Source organism: Euphorbia lathyris, chromosome 4, assembly GCF_963576675.1.
Source record: "Euphorbia lathyris chromosome 4, ddEupLath1.1, whole genome shotgun sequence".
Taxonomy (NCBI): domain Eukaryota; kingdom Viridiplantae; phylum Streptophyta; class Magnoliopsida; order Malpighiales; family Euphorbiaceae; genus Euphorbia; species Euphorbia lathyris.
Window position 1 is genome coordinate 30,997,543 of NC_088913.1, and position 15,154 is coordinate 31,012,696.

At 36.0% G+C, this 15,154-nt stretch overlaps 1 protein-coding gene across 3 annotated transcripts; it reads right to left on the reverse strand.

Annotated features, from left to right (window-relative positions):
- Positions 1 to 6,469: 6,469 nt before the first annotated feature.
- Positions 6,470 to 9,000, reverse strand: LOC136226453 (RING-H2 finger protein ATL54-like). 3 transcript variants are annotated; one of them, XM_066014943.1, is made up of 2 exons: positions 7,679 to 9,000; positions 6,470 to 6,693 (listed from the first exon to the last, which is right to left on the reverse strand). In XM_066014943.1, the coding sequence occupies exon 1, from the start codon at positions 8,814 to 8,816 to the stop codon at positions 7,704 to 7,706; it is 1,113 nt and encodes a 370-aa protein (XP_065871015.1). In that variant the 5' UTR covers positions 8,817 to 9,000; the 3' UTR covers positions 6,470 to 6,693; positions 7,679 to 7,703. The 3 variants fall into 3 exon arrangements, with proteins under 3 accessions (XP_065871015.1, XP_065871016.1, XP_065871014.1); XM_066014944.1 differs by having other exon boundaries at positions 6,470 to 6,726; XM_066014942.1 differs by having other exon boundaries at positions 6,470 to 6,680; positions 7,679 to 8,999.
- Positions 9,001 to 15,154: the final 6,154 nt, after the last annotated feature.

Here is a 15,154-nt window from a genome sequence, read left to right on the forward strand (position 1 = left end):
AATGGCGGTGATATCCAACGACTGTGATTATATTTGGTGTCGGCGGTGGTCTTGGGGCGATGTGGAGCTGCTCGAGCACGAGCGGATCCATCCCAGAGTTGCAGAATCTGGAGTTGCTGCTGTTAGATTCCCGAATGAAAAGCCGAAGCGATATAATGGAACTTTGGATTGAAGGGAGTTCAGAATCAAATATGGCCCTGTTTCTCGTACGCCAGACAAGCCATATACAGCTGACCACTGCAGCACGCCAAAAAATTTTAACCTGCGAGCCAAAGTTGTAATCACATAGGTTAGAAAAAAAGTGTAAATATCCACACTAATAGGCACCGATTTCTGGAACATGGCGCACAGTTCTCGCCAAAGCCTAGCTATAAATTGGCAACCTACGAAGAGGTGATCCATGGTTTCAGTAGCCGAGTTGCAAAGCACGCAGCGCAATGCGAGATGTATTCCACGCCTTTAAATATGATCGAGGGTAGAGATATGGCCCTGTAAAACCCACCAGCAGGTTCCTGATCGGGATGGCGGGAAATTTTTCCCCCAAATAAACTGTGGCTAAATTACCGTTTGAACCGAGCCGATAATCGAAGAGTATAAATTCTTTAATAGTGAGGCATCCTTTCGTGCTAGGTTCCCAAACGCAGACATCGGTTTCGTCGAGTCCCCGATGAACATGCTCAAACTGATTTTGGATGTCGGCAGGTAACTGATCAAGCCCTTCCCGGGCATCTCCAGAGAGGAAATTCTCTACCAAGTCCGTAAGATGCCGCTGTTCAGCAAGAGGAATGCATAGTTGGTCTGCAGCCGAGGGATTAATCCAGTGACCCATCCAAAATTTAAGACGCGAACAGCTCCCAATCCACCAACGTGTGTTGTTAGTAATGACGGAGTACATTGATTTGCAAGATGACCATACGGAGGAGGGGGAGATGCGTAACTTAGGAAGTCCAGAAACTGTTAAAAACCTTCGTTTTAACAAATCAACCACGAATCCTTCTCCTTGTATCAGGCTCTAACAGACCTTTTCCAACAACGCTGAGTTAAACACCCAAAAATTCTTCACGCCAAGTCCACCCTCCTCAATCCGAAGATAGCAGACCTCCCATTTTACACAAATCAGTTTCCTTTGATCAATACAGTCGGTCCAAAGAAAATTCCGAACGGCTTTATTAATCCGTCGAATTATACTGGATGGCCATTTATAAACAAAAACCGAGTGGACAATTGAGCCAGTAACCATTGATTTAACCAGGGAAAGGCGACCCGCGAGCGATAGAGCACTACCTTTCCAATTACTGAATTGGGATAGGAATTTGTCAGCTAGATTACAGAAGTACCGCGCTCTCGGAGCTTTTCTGAACAGTGGTACACCTAGGTAAGAGAAGGGCAAGTTGTCCCTGCGGATTCCTAGAAAACATGCAAGCCTGTTTCCCCTGACACGAGAAACGTGCTTCCCAAAATAAACACTCGATTTCCCCCAGCTGACCTCCTGCACAGATATCTCCCCATAGAACCGAAATAGCTCCTTCAGAGCTTTAGCGTTACGCAACGTAGCCTTGCCAAAAACCAACATGTCATCCGCATATAGGAAGTGAGATGGGAATGAAATTGCTTAAATTAAAATGTTAAGCACTTATTTAATTTAAGTGCGTTTGATAACAGTTGTTTATCCACTACTTAAATTAGTTAATTAAGTTAAAAACCACTTACTTTGATAAGTCAAAATATTTAACTTAACATTTTAAGTTAAACATTATCAACTAATATTTTTATAAAACTTAAATCATTCAATATTTTCGACACTTATAATATTCAGCACTTAAAATTCAGTATTTATTTTTTCAGCACTTAATTTTCAGTTTTATCAAACAACACCTTACTGTCTTTCCCTTCCCTGATGGTGAATAGCCGCTCTTTGATTTGATAGAGGAAGTGACATCTAAGGGGCGTAAGCGAAGATGATCCAAGGCCAGTAGCCTCATTTTTTCTCCTGAAGTCAAGTTCTTTTTCATAGACGACTGCTCTAATATACTTAACTGTGATTTCCATTGGAAGTACAACATTGTGGCCATAGGTTAAGTCAAATGGAATCACTCCCAAACCACCATTGTCTCAATAGAATCTTCCTCATGGTTAAAATTGGGTTGCCATTGCCTCACCGTAATGTACTGGTCAACCACCATCCAAGGACCATCAAAGAGCACATGGTCATAATCTTCTTCTCTTACTGCTCTTGCTCTAGCTTGCGATACGCCTATAACATCTCTGCTGCTTCGGTGTTTTTGACCGCTCGGAGGTGGTGGGTGTCCACTAACGGCCATTCTTGTCTCGGCTCCGATAACATAATTTCGGGAGGAGTCGGTAGCTGGGCATACTTTATTTAAGGAACTAGAATCAAACGAATCTCCTCATTCGTGTGGGAGAAATTTTGAGGAACAATGGCAAGATCTAGTACCTCAAAACGTAAAGAATGGTTTATATCCTACCTTAATTGGGAGTGTGATTCCTAATTCTCATGAGAATATGGATCATGTTCCGGATGGAAGCATACCGAACTATGATGAATATATGCAACATGTTTATCAAGATTCGGAGTCACGTCGCACTAAAAGGAAAAAAGTCGAATGTCGTCAATTTAGTACCGAAGGTATAACTCTTTTAGTCACTCAAGACGACGCGGAGTCCAAGAATGTCTAAGAGACTCTATTATGTCGTGCAAAAGACAAGTGGATTAAAACAATGGAGTAAGAAATTTTTTCCATGAGACAAACCAAGTTTGGCAGTTGTTGATCTACAAGAAGGATGTGGAACTATTGAGAACAAATGGGTTCTCAAAGTTAAGAAAAAAGGCGGTTGGAAGTATCAAAAGATACAAAGCTCGTCTGGTCGATGTGAGCTATATTCAACATTCATATGATATCACTGATGTTTTGATCCATGATTCTCTTTAGTTAGTTTTCCCATTTAAATTTCAAAAAAGAAAAAAAAAGATGTTGCAATTTTTTTTAAATCTGATTAATATGGTGGAAATAAATTAAATCACACATTAAAAAAGGAAAATGGTAGTTGTTTTATATTAGCAAAATCTGATTAAGGCTAATACTGACGCCTCGGTGGTCTCGGGTTTGGCGGGTTGCGGGGGTGTCTTTAGGGATCATCGTGGTTGGGCTGTTGGTGCTTTTGCTTTTCCGTTTGACTGCTCTCTGGTGCACATTGCTGAATTTAAGGCTGCCATTTTTGCTGTTCTGAATGCTCATTCCATGGGTTGGAGACGTCTTTGGATTGAGAGTGACTCTAGTTATGTCATCCATCTTTTTCGCTCTCGTTCTACATTGGTACCTTGGACTTTGCGTGCGGAGTGGTATTCCTGTTTAGAGATTATGGCTGATATGATTGTGGTTACTTCTCATGTCTTCAGAAAGGGTAATCAGGTTGCGGATCCTCTTGCTAATTTTGGTCGTGTCAGCACATACCGTCACTCCTGGGATTCAGCACCTAGTTTCTGTTCGTTGCTTATTCGTGATAATGAAATAGGACGTCTTTATTTCGTTTCACTTAATTTCCGCTATTCGTTGTTCCTTTATTTTTTCTTCGTTGTTTGAATAAATTCGGATTCAGTTTTCTGACCCCATCTTTTAATAAAAAAAATATTAGCAAAATGAAAATCTATTAAATTAAGTGCTAGAGATTCAACCGCCTGAAACAGATCTTGGATAAAATTATCTCTCCGTCCCAAAGTGCCTTTATTCCGGGCCGGCTAATCTCAGGCAACGTGATGCTTGCTTATGAAATCAACCACTATATCCACAAAAAATCATCTAGAAGGTCTGGCATAGCTGCTTTGAAGCTTGATATGGCCAAGGCATATGATCAGGTCAAGTGGGGTTTCTTAGAACAAATGATGCTACGGTTGGGCTTTTCGTAGAACTGGGTCAGCTTAGTAATGCAGTGTGTGTGTAAGGCGCGGTATATGATTCAGCAGGGTCAATACTCGATTGGGCCGATTATTTCCCAGAGGGGTCTTCGTCAGGGGGACCCGATTTCTCCGTACTTGTTCATAATCTGCTCTGAAGGCCTATCTCTAGCTCTGACGAAGCTGGAGGAAAATGGCATGATACAGGGTTATCGGGTAGCTCGTACAGCACCGTCGGTTTTCCACTTATTTTTTGCTGACGATAGTTACCTATTTTTTCGTGCAAAAAGAGCTGAGGCTGAAGCAATTAAAAAGTGCTTAACCGATTATGAGCTGGCATCCGGACAGAAGGTCAATTATGATAAATCATCTATTTCTTTTAGCAGAAGATGTCTTGGGGCTGATCGAGAGTTGACTGGCGCCATCCTAGGGGTTTCGGGATCAGATGTGCCTGGAAAGTACCTAGGGCTGCCCTCGGTAATTGGTCGTAACAAGGTACAGGTCTTTAATTATATTTCCTCAATGTTTGAGGCTCGTCTGAGAAGTTGGAAAGCTCGCTTCTTGTTAAGAGCGGGAAAGGAAGTGCTCATTAAGTCAGTGCTACAGGCTCTACCTTCATACGATATGAGCATGTTCTTAATATCGGATGGCTTGTGTAACCGGTTAGAGCAGACGATGAATGCATTTTGGTGGGGCAAGGAAAGACACAGCTGTAGGGGTATTAGATGGAAATCATGGAAGAGCCTATGTGTCCCAAAGAAGTTTGGAGGAATGGGTTTTCGACAGCTCAAACAGTTCAATCGTGCTCTGTTAGGCAAGCAGGGTTGGCGTCTACTCACCAATCCCGATTCCCTGGTAGCAAAGGTGTACAAAGCCCGCTATTTTCCTCACTGTTCCTTCTTGGATGCTGATACTGGTACTAATCCCAGCTTCTTGTGGAGAAGAATTATCGCGGCTCAGCCGCTAGTTGCATCTGGAACTCGCTGTCTGATTGGTAGTGGCACAACGGTAAACATATGGTCTTATCCCTGGTTGCCTGATGCGCTGAAGCCGTGAATTAGCAGTGAAAGGCTAGCTAATCTCGATGTGGAGGTGGTTAGTGACCTGTTTTTACCGGGTTCACTTGTGTGGGATTCAGAATTAATACGAGGTTTGTTTTTGCCCTGTGACCAAGAGCTTATTTTGCGCATCCCACTGAGTAGGAGGAATTTGGCAGACTCGTGGTACTGGATGGGAGAGAGGAAGGGTTTATACCCAGTTAAAAGTGGTTATAGACTTGCGGTTTCACTATCGACAGATGAGTATAGCCAACAGCATAACTACGCCTGGAACTTAGTATGGAATTTACATATCCCGCCAAAGGTGAAAAATCTGGTCTAGAGGGCCCTTGCGGGCTGTTTACCGACCATGAAGGCTCTTCATCAGAAAAGGGTACTGATTCATGTAGTCTGTAATATGTGTGCAGCAGCAATAGAGGACACTTTTCATGCGATGGTCTGCTGCCCAGTTGCCCGTGCTGTGTGGATGGTTTCGCCAATTGGAGATGTTAGTAACCAGGTAACGTCTTATTGGGATTTTTGGTTGTACCTGGCTTCCCGTCCTAGGGACGTTGCTGCGATTGATGCAGTTCTTTGCTGGTAGATTTGGTGGAATCGGAATGACAGGGCGTGGAATAACCGTAGTTCTTTGCCTAAGATGGTCTTTGAACGGGCGTCTAGTTTTCTGAATATGTGGAAACAGGCGAGAGCTGCAGCCGCTATCATTGGATCGGACAGTACTGCTGCTGCTGTGACCAGTTGGGTTCCGCCTCCCATGGGCTCCCTCAAGCTGAATGTCGACGCTTCCTGGATGTCAGATCCCGCTGCTGCGAGTTTTGGTTTCCTAATACGCAGCCATGACAAAACGTTTATAGCAGCAAAATGTGGCGCGCTAACTGGTGCATGTGACGTTAGAATGGCTGAAGCTCTTTCGATCCGAGAAGCCCTTGGTTGGATCAAGACGAACAACTGGGAAAATGTCCTCGTTGAATCAGATTCCCAGATTACAAAATCAAGGCATCCTCGCCTTTCCTTGTCATAGTCAGCGATTGTCAGTCTATCATCAAGTCTCTAGTAAATTGTTCAATTTCTTTCATAAGACGGTCTACTAATGTCGCAGCACATGAGCTGGCACACCAAGCAACCATAGGCACCAATGAGAGGGAGTGGTTTTTAAGCCCACCATCATTTTTGTGTAATTCTTTAGATTCTGATTAATAAAGCATTCTTTGATTCAAAAAAATGATAGAGATTAAATAAATAGAGATTGCTTATTAAAAATGTAAATTTTTCAATCTCATTAATACAAAGTCCTCGCGGAACAAATACTTACAATTAATCAACTCGTATACATTTATTTCTTAACTTGAATCTCACATGGAGTGATTTGGTGAGATGAAAACCATTCTAAGAGTCACTTTCTATCCTAGGCAATAAGATATCTTCAAATAAACTATTCTAACATTTCCAAACAAATGGTTTACTTCTATGCTAAGAAAAAAACAAATGGGTCTATCAATTGAAGATAACTTCTTCATTTGATTTTTTTTCTTTTTTTCTTTTTTATGAAAAGAAAGTTTTTTCCTTTTTATGAAAAGAAAGTTTTTTTCCTTTTTTTCCCCTTTCCCTCACCAAAATTATAGGTAGATTGTACTTTCTCTGACTCAGCCTCATTCTCCTCTATCTTTGTCAGGATATTGTCTACTTGCTCCACTTCCAAAAACTGCTGCCTGCCATCAAATTCTGTTTATTTCACAAATAACATATACAAATCCCCTGTCAAAAAAAAAATATACAAATCCAATTCCTCTTAGATCACACATCTATGTGCCTCAAGTTGTTGCTCTTCTTATCAAAGTTTTCGGTTCAAATAGTTCTCTAACCAAGTAGAACCAGCTTCATGCTAACCTCAATAGAAGATGAACGAATTTGAAATCGAGCTCAATATCCTATTTGAACTTTATTCATAAAAAAAAAAAAACCGAACTTAATATCCTATTTGAATTTTATTCATTAAAAAATGTATCTAATCATGAGTTGCTCAAGAACGGCTCCTTTATTTATTAGGATAGATCGTTAATTCTATTTATTAACTTTACTTTCACATAATTCATTAACTATGTTCATAAACTATATAGTTTGAAATCTATAAAACAAAATTTTTTATACAAAACAAGATAGTTTTACATTTCCCCTTTACACGAATACTCTTAGTGAACAAAAGAATGGAACTTGTCCAGGAACTTATAATTGAACATGCTTAGGAGCTTTCAAAACGAGTTTTTCCATGCTCAAACTCGCCATGTTTGCAAATCGAGCTTCAAAGTCGTGCTTAAACTAAGCTCGTTTATAAAACAAGCCAAACATGATCAATTTTTTATAGAGCTGAATATCGAACCTTTCATGAGCGGTTCAATCCATTTACAGGCATAAGTACAGATTAGCACGTTAATGTATTAATCTGCCTGAACATTGATATGAACAACAAATAATAGTATCACTTACAGGTCTTAAATATAGCGTGTTGTAAGATCAAAAGTGTTACTTACATATCGTATGGTATTTGTAACAAACAACACTATCACCCGGTTTTCGGGTTTGATGGATTATAGTTTCAATATTTATTAATACAATTAATTAATTTCTTGTTGTAAATTTATACTCAATATAGAACTCTCAGCTTATAGAGAGATTCAAAATCAACTGGGATTGAAAAACTCTTTCTCACCTGAAAACGAAGATTGAAGGAGCAATCACAAAGGAAGAACAGAGCTGCTACTGTTCCTGCTATATCTTTGCAGGAACAATTTCCCGCCACAAGAAAGTGATCTCTTCAATGAACTTGGCCCAATTTGCAATGATCTTCCAATTGATGAACTAGCCATAAATTTAATCAAACTCTGATTGCTACTATCAACTCTTTTTGGAGCAATTTCAGCACCAGATTCATTCTCTTTCACCACTGAATTTGTATCAGAAACACAAGCAAGAGCTTGATGGATCTTAAAAGCTGATAATGAATCCAAAGAAATTGACCTTCTCAATGGCTGAATCCCCTCCTCCTCCTCCTCTTCAATTCCTTTTCTTCTATCCTGTTCATCCTGTGAATGAAAATCACCCCCTTCCTCATCCCCTTCCTCTGTTTGAATCCTCAATTCACCATCTCCACTTTCAGTTTCCGAAACCCCAATCTGTGCTTCTTCTCCTCCTACTACTCCGGCGGCACCACTAGCTGAACCTTCTGCAATTGGATTCGGAACAACAATCGGAGCTCGACACATAGGGCAATTAGTATGAGATCTGAGCCAAGTATCAATACAAGGGATGTGAAAAGCATGATTACACTTAGGCAAAAGCCGAAGAGTTTCATCCTCTTCAAATTCACTCAAACAAACAGCACAATCAGCTCCTTCAACAAGACCATCTCCTTTCTTAAACTTACAAACACTAATCGAATTAATCACAGATGGCTGTAAACCCACAGTGTTTATATACCAAATCGGATGATCAAGCACAGGTCCATGGTCTTCATCAAGAAATTCCTCACGGATTTCACTTCTTCGTTGCTCTGGATCTCTCCTTCTTCTCCTCATACACGGCCCTGAATAGAATTTGTAATAAATCGTCAAACAAAGAAGAGAAATCACAGTTATACCGAGAACAAGAGCGAGGACTAAGAATCTTTTGGGAAGAGTATGCTCAGGAGATGCTGGTGGAAAAGGAGGAAGTCTAGATGCTGTGCATTTGAGTAAAGAAAAACCACAACAATCGGTATTGCAGTAATCATCTGGAGGATCGCATCCTGCTATACAAACAACAGTATAGTTGACAGTGTCATATAATAGCTTTCTGTGCAGCAAATCCATTAAAGAAGAAGCGAAAGGGGAGAAATTGGAGTTGAAGAGAGCATGAAATGGAGGAAATGGAAAAGGTTTAAGTCAAAGGAGTTGCAGGTTTTTTAGATGGAAGGAAAGAAGAGAAGATGAGAAGGTGAGAATTTGGTGATTTTCTACGCAGCTGCCTGCCTTTGAATTGAAAAATGAATATTTCATATAAAAGATTTTTGAGGACTAAATTTAATAATTTTTTTAATTTCTTTTTATGAAAGATTTAATAAATTTTGCTTTTCATATTTTCTTCGTTTTGTTTGACTTTGTTGCTAGTTTAGTGGGGTTTATTTACTTGCGGTGTTCAATGGGCCTATTGAATTGTTTAGGCCCACATGGTAAACTTTTTGGCCCATGATTCTATTTTGGGTTAGTTACATAGATATCAAGAAATAGTTGATATATTACACATTATTCATACCTATCAACAAAATTCCAACTTTGTCAAATAATTTAAACTCTAACTACTTTTATCACTAACCAACACATCCCTTTAAAATAGGGGTGGATTTCTTTTTTAAATTTTTAATAATAATTTGAAATGAAGAATTAAAAAAAAACACGATTATAAAAAATAAACTACCGCGCATCTTCTTTCAAAAAAAAAAAACTATCGTACTTCATCTTCCTGGCTTCTCATCAGTGTGGGGAATAGAAAATTGAAACTAAATACTAAAGTTGATCTTCATCTTCACTTCCAACATTCAAATTCAAAGAATCATGATAAGAAAAAGATACAAGATCATAATAGGTAGCAAAAGCATTTCTGTGAACTGGCGTTTCAGAAGATTTAAAACCTGTAAGTACCATTCTATTCTAAAACCATCATTCTTTATATTTGTGATTTCAAATTCAAACTCATGTTATGTAATTCATATTATAACAAATTTGTGGATGTTTAAGATAATGCAAACATTTGATTACAAATGAATGTCCGAACTTTTGTTTGTCTGATTATGAAATTCTTACTCAAATGAATATCTGAAAAAAAAAAATCTGATTTTGACAAATTTTTTCTATTTAACTGTGGTTGTGATTGTTCTTGGTACAAAACCGTTGATTGTTGGCGTGACATCTTTTTTTTTCTTTGTTATGCTGGCTCTGTAAATAAGTATGGTGACCTCATTTTTGCGCTTTTCCTTCTTAAAGAAATGTAGAAGTTTTTTTTCCTGCCAAAAAGATTAGGCATTGCAGGTGGAGGCGCTTTTTATTATTGGAACATGTTCATTGCTTTCCTTATTTTATGCTAAGCTTCTGAAAGTTGAGCTACTATTAACATGTTAATACTTTTCTGATTCTGCCTCTTTATTTTGACTGGGCTACAAGCTTTTGCGCCCAAAAGCAGTTCATGATTTTATAAGTATAATAGCTAATTGAGAATCTTGAATTTAGAAGTTTGGGAATCTCAGACAACAAACACCTATGGGTTTCTGAATTATGTTTTATAGTATTATGAATCAGAACAAGTTCCCAATGGATGGCATTGTCTTTCTCCTTTTGGAATCACACTCTCCTTATTGGAAATATGAATGACCTATATTAAGAAATTAAAGGTTGGCACCAAGAAACTATTTTCTGATATTTCTTAGACTCATCAGGCATAAGATACTTCCTTTATATTTTCTAGAACAAGTTTTTTTTTTTTTGCTTTCATTATTTGGATTTGGATTTCAGTTTGGATGTGTTTCGTGATACTTTTGTCAAAATTCATATTAATGTTTTAAATTTTTGAAATTACTTATTTTAGCTGGATTTTAAGTTTTGAAACTTGGTTTTACATGTTTTTAATCAATAGAAAATTCATAGTGACTCTTCTCAACTAGAAGTTTTCATTTATGAAAACAATATGGTTCCTTTGCTTAGTTATGTAAAATTGATATTCATGTGAATACATCTGTCTTGTTTTAAGGTTTACTATATTGGTTGCTGTAAATTTTTCATAAAGCAGTGTTTGTTTATGAAGGTTTTTTCCTTATATCCACCATTTGCTGAAACAAGTATTGTGAGATAATTGATATATTAACAATCAAAGTTATTTAAACCAATTATGATGTAGTAAACACAATCTAGATATGTTTTCCTATCAAAGTTTAAATCTCAAGTGGACTTTCATTTAACTATGCTTTTTAAACCAATATTATGTGATGTACTTAGAACAAGTTGTTAAACTAAATTACAGAATTCAAGTCTTAGTGTTCAATGCAGTTCTTTGATTTTTACTATATTTTAAGACTGTGTTTTTTTAGTAGCTCTATATTTTTTTTTATGAAATTCCTATGTTGTATGTAACTTAGTGGACTCGGGATACTGTGTCATTCTATACTGATTAATAATTCCTTATTGAATCTGTTTTGTAGATTAAATAATGGTGGTATTTCCGTTACTAATCCATTTCAATGGATTTTGGTCGTCGGATTACAAATATCAAAATTATGAAACAGATGGAGTTGTGTTGCAAGAAAATGATAATTTCATAATGATGTATGATATTATATCGAATCAATTGAAGATTAATAAGGACACAACTACATTGAAGATTCAATTCCAGGTAAAATTAGATGCATATTGTTTTGTTAATTTTTGTTTAGTAATTTCAATAGGCTAAAACATTAAAAAAATATTATTTGCATATTTTTAAAATAATTAAATTACTAAAATTATATTATTTTACCATTTATACAGTTAAAGGAAGGCCTAGTCCCAATGAATATCTCAAATGAGATGAATTTCCAATTTTATATGCAAATGAGGAGTAGCGTGCAAAATGTGATGATCTATCCATTATATATTAGTATGGAGGAAAATATAAATTTGGAAGTGAGCACATATGAACCTCTGGCCATTGAAAATGTAGAAGATTTAGATTTACTTAGTGTCCAAAATCAAGAAACTCCTTTGGATATGATGGATTATATCCATCAATTGACACAATCAATTTTGGAGGAACTAGATTATCCACTTAGAATTGAATATGAGAAAGAGATTGAAGGAGATTCATCAATAATTTCAGACAAAAGGTCCAAAAACTTTCAAAAGGGTCAAATTTTTATTGATAAAGCAACACTTCAAAGTGCATTAAGCTTTTATGCAATTGAAGAACGCTTTCAATTTAGAACCGAGAGATCAAGTCAACAACATTTTTTTGTAAAATGTATTGATACAAGTTGTTGTTGGATACTTCGAGCCAGTAGGTGTGGAAAATCAAGTACATTTAAGATTAAGAAATTTGTGAATAGTCATTCCTGTTGTTTGGATATTAGATTTTCGGGAAAGAGGCAGGCTACTAGGAAGTTTATTGGTGAAGTGATAAAATTGAAATATGTCGAAGCAAAGTCTCACTATACACCTGCAGATATAATTGAAGATATGAGACATGGATTTGGTGTTAATATCAATTATCAAAAGGCTTGGAATTCGAAGGAAAAGGCATTAGAATTGATACGTGGAAAGTCGAGTGATTCGTACACATTGTTACCAAGCTACTTACATATGCTCCAACAAACAAACCCGGGGACTATTATTGAATACATAAAAGATGCTTCTAACGCATTCTTATATGTTTTTATTGCTTTTAGTGCAACAATTAATGGATGGAGATATTGTTGGCCTACTGTAGTTGTTGACGGCACATTCTTAAAAGCAGCTTATGGTGGTACATTAATAACAGCTTGTACGCAAGATGCCTCAGGTAATTTTTTTTATGCATACATATATATACTCCAATGTACATACAATGCATATGTAAAAAAGCATTTTATGTTGTTTTTAAAACCGCTCAAATATTCCTATTTCATTTACTTTAGTTATTTTAATTTATGATTACGTTGTTTCAATTTTTAACTTTTAACTCTTTGTTGTTTTTCAAACTAGAAGAAATAATATGTGTTATCATCCTTTTTTCTTTTTAATTAAACAAAAATAATCTTCTAATGCGTAATAAACATTTGTTTCTTAAATAAGATTTCAACTAGACCAACTACTAAATGTATACAAATTTATGTAGGTGCAATTTTCCCCTTGGCATTTTGTGTGGTTGATTCAGAAAATGATTCTTCTTGGGAATGGTTTTTCACTAAATTTAGAGAATCATATGGGACGAGAAATGGTATGTCTTTTGTATCAGATCGTCATGAAAGTATTGCAAAAGGATTAGGCAAAATCTATCCAGAACTAGATCATTATGCTTGCACGTATCATTTGAGATGTAATTTGAAGTCTAGATTCCGGAAAGAGCCTAAAAAAGTGGGGATATTTTTTGAACGTGCTGCAAAGTCATATACAATTGCAGATTTTGAAATGAACATGACTCAATTGGATAGTATTGATAAAGAAATTAGGGCTTATTTATCAAACATTGGATTCAAAAAATGGGCCAGATGTTATCAGTTTGCCAATAGGAGCTACAATATGACTTCAAATATAGCAGAATCAATGAATGAACAATTAAGAGATTTGACACAAGAATGGTTTGTAAAAAATAGATTAGTTGCAGAATCTACATTCACAAAGTTAACAAGGAGGCATGAAGAAAAATTGAAGAAAAACTACATTGATGCTGAAAAATATCAGGTATGTCAATTATTTAGATTTTAATGTTTTTTTAGATGAAAATCATATTAATAATATGCATTATAATTTTTAGGAAAACATTATGCATTACTTTAAATTATATTATAATATGTATTATTCGTATATATTACTATTACTCAAAGTATGCCATCATTACAATATTAGTTTTACACATTTATGTTGATTTTATTTCTAAATAGGTGAAGGAATCGAATCATCAAGTGTTTAAAGTCAGTGTTGGTAGAGATGACTTTGTTGTTGATATGACTACAAGAAAATGTACATGCAACCAATTTCAAATAGATGAAATTCCATATGCACATGCGTTAGCTGTAACATGTACAAAACATATGGACCCGTATCTATTTTGTTCAGAATATTTCACCAAAGAAGCAATGATTTCAACATATGGAAGTAGCATTTTTCCAATACCAAAGCAAATTACGTGGGATATTCCAACTAATGTGAAAGGTATCATTATGCTTCCTCCGAATTGCAGAAACAAAGCTGGCCGACCAAAAAAAAGACGATATCGATCGGTTTGGGAATCTAAAGCACAAAATAGGTGTTCTCGGTGTGGTAAAAAAAAGGGCATAATAGGAAGTCATGCAATAATGGAGCTAATAGTAACATAGTCATGTGAATTAACATTGTTGATCAGATGTTTGGATATTTTAAATTTCAATTATTGAGTTGTTAATGTTTTCATCCCTGTAGCAAATTTAATTTTTAGACATTTTATAATATTGTGCAAATTATTGTATTGTTATTGTTTTCAGACTTTCCATGGATTGAATTGCTAGTTTAAGTTTAAAATCAGAATATAATGTTCTAGAATGAGTTGATCAGGGATGTAGATTGTTGACTCTTTATTTTCGAAAAGCACACAAGACTCTTGAGACGTGAAATTAAAATGGTAAATTCTTCATTATGGTGAAATTGTTAGTATGTTAATAATTGAATTGTCAGACTCATCCTGCTTATGAGTAATATTTTGCAACGCATTGTAGAGATTTTTATATGCCTATGTTTCCCTAATAGAATTCCTTTCTCTATGTTTCAACAGACATGGGATGATATGAGACAGTTACGAATTCAAAGAGTAAGTAATTATATTCCTTAAATACTTTGTTTCGAGTCATTTTGCAGGGTCACTTGTCTTAATTAACATCATTTGTTGTTGATGTCTCTGAGCCCGATTCGTTATTTTATTTGTTTAATTTTTACTGTACATGTTTATCTTATAACCAACAACTACACAGTCTTTATGGTTATTGATTTTCAAGGTTCTAGTATTGTACTCCCTGCACTCATCAGTGGGACTGCTATCTTGCATACTAAAACTTAGTTGTATATGATAGCTAATCTCTGATAAAAACTAAAAAAGCAACATGTTTAATTGTAATAAAAAATCTAAAAATGAGTTCCTGTGTAATTTCCTCTATAAAAAAACTAGGAAAATTTTGAAAAACTATTTACAATTATGTTAAGCCATAATTTCAAATTATATCAAACTAATATAATTATTATTTTTAAAAATTAAAATTTATAAATCAAGGGTCTAGAATATATTGTTAAAAATTTGGGATTTTTTTTTGAATGAAAGAATTTGTATTATTAAAACATATCAAGTGCCTAATAGGCTAACAAGAGTTGGAGGAATAGAGTTCGTTACAACAAGGTCCGAAGTGTAAAATCCTAGTCTAGCCGTTTCATCCGTTGCTATATTTGCTGCTCTTCGAGTAAAC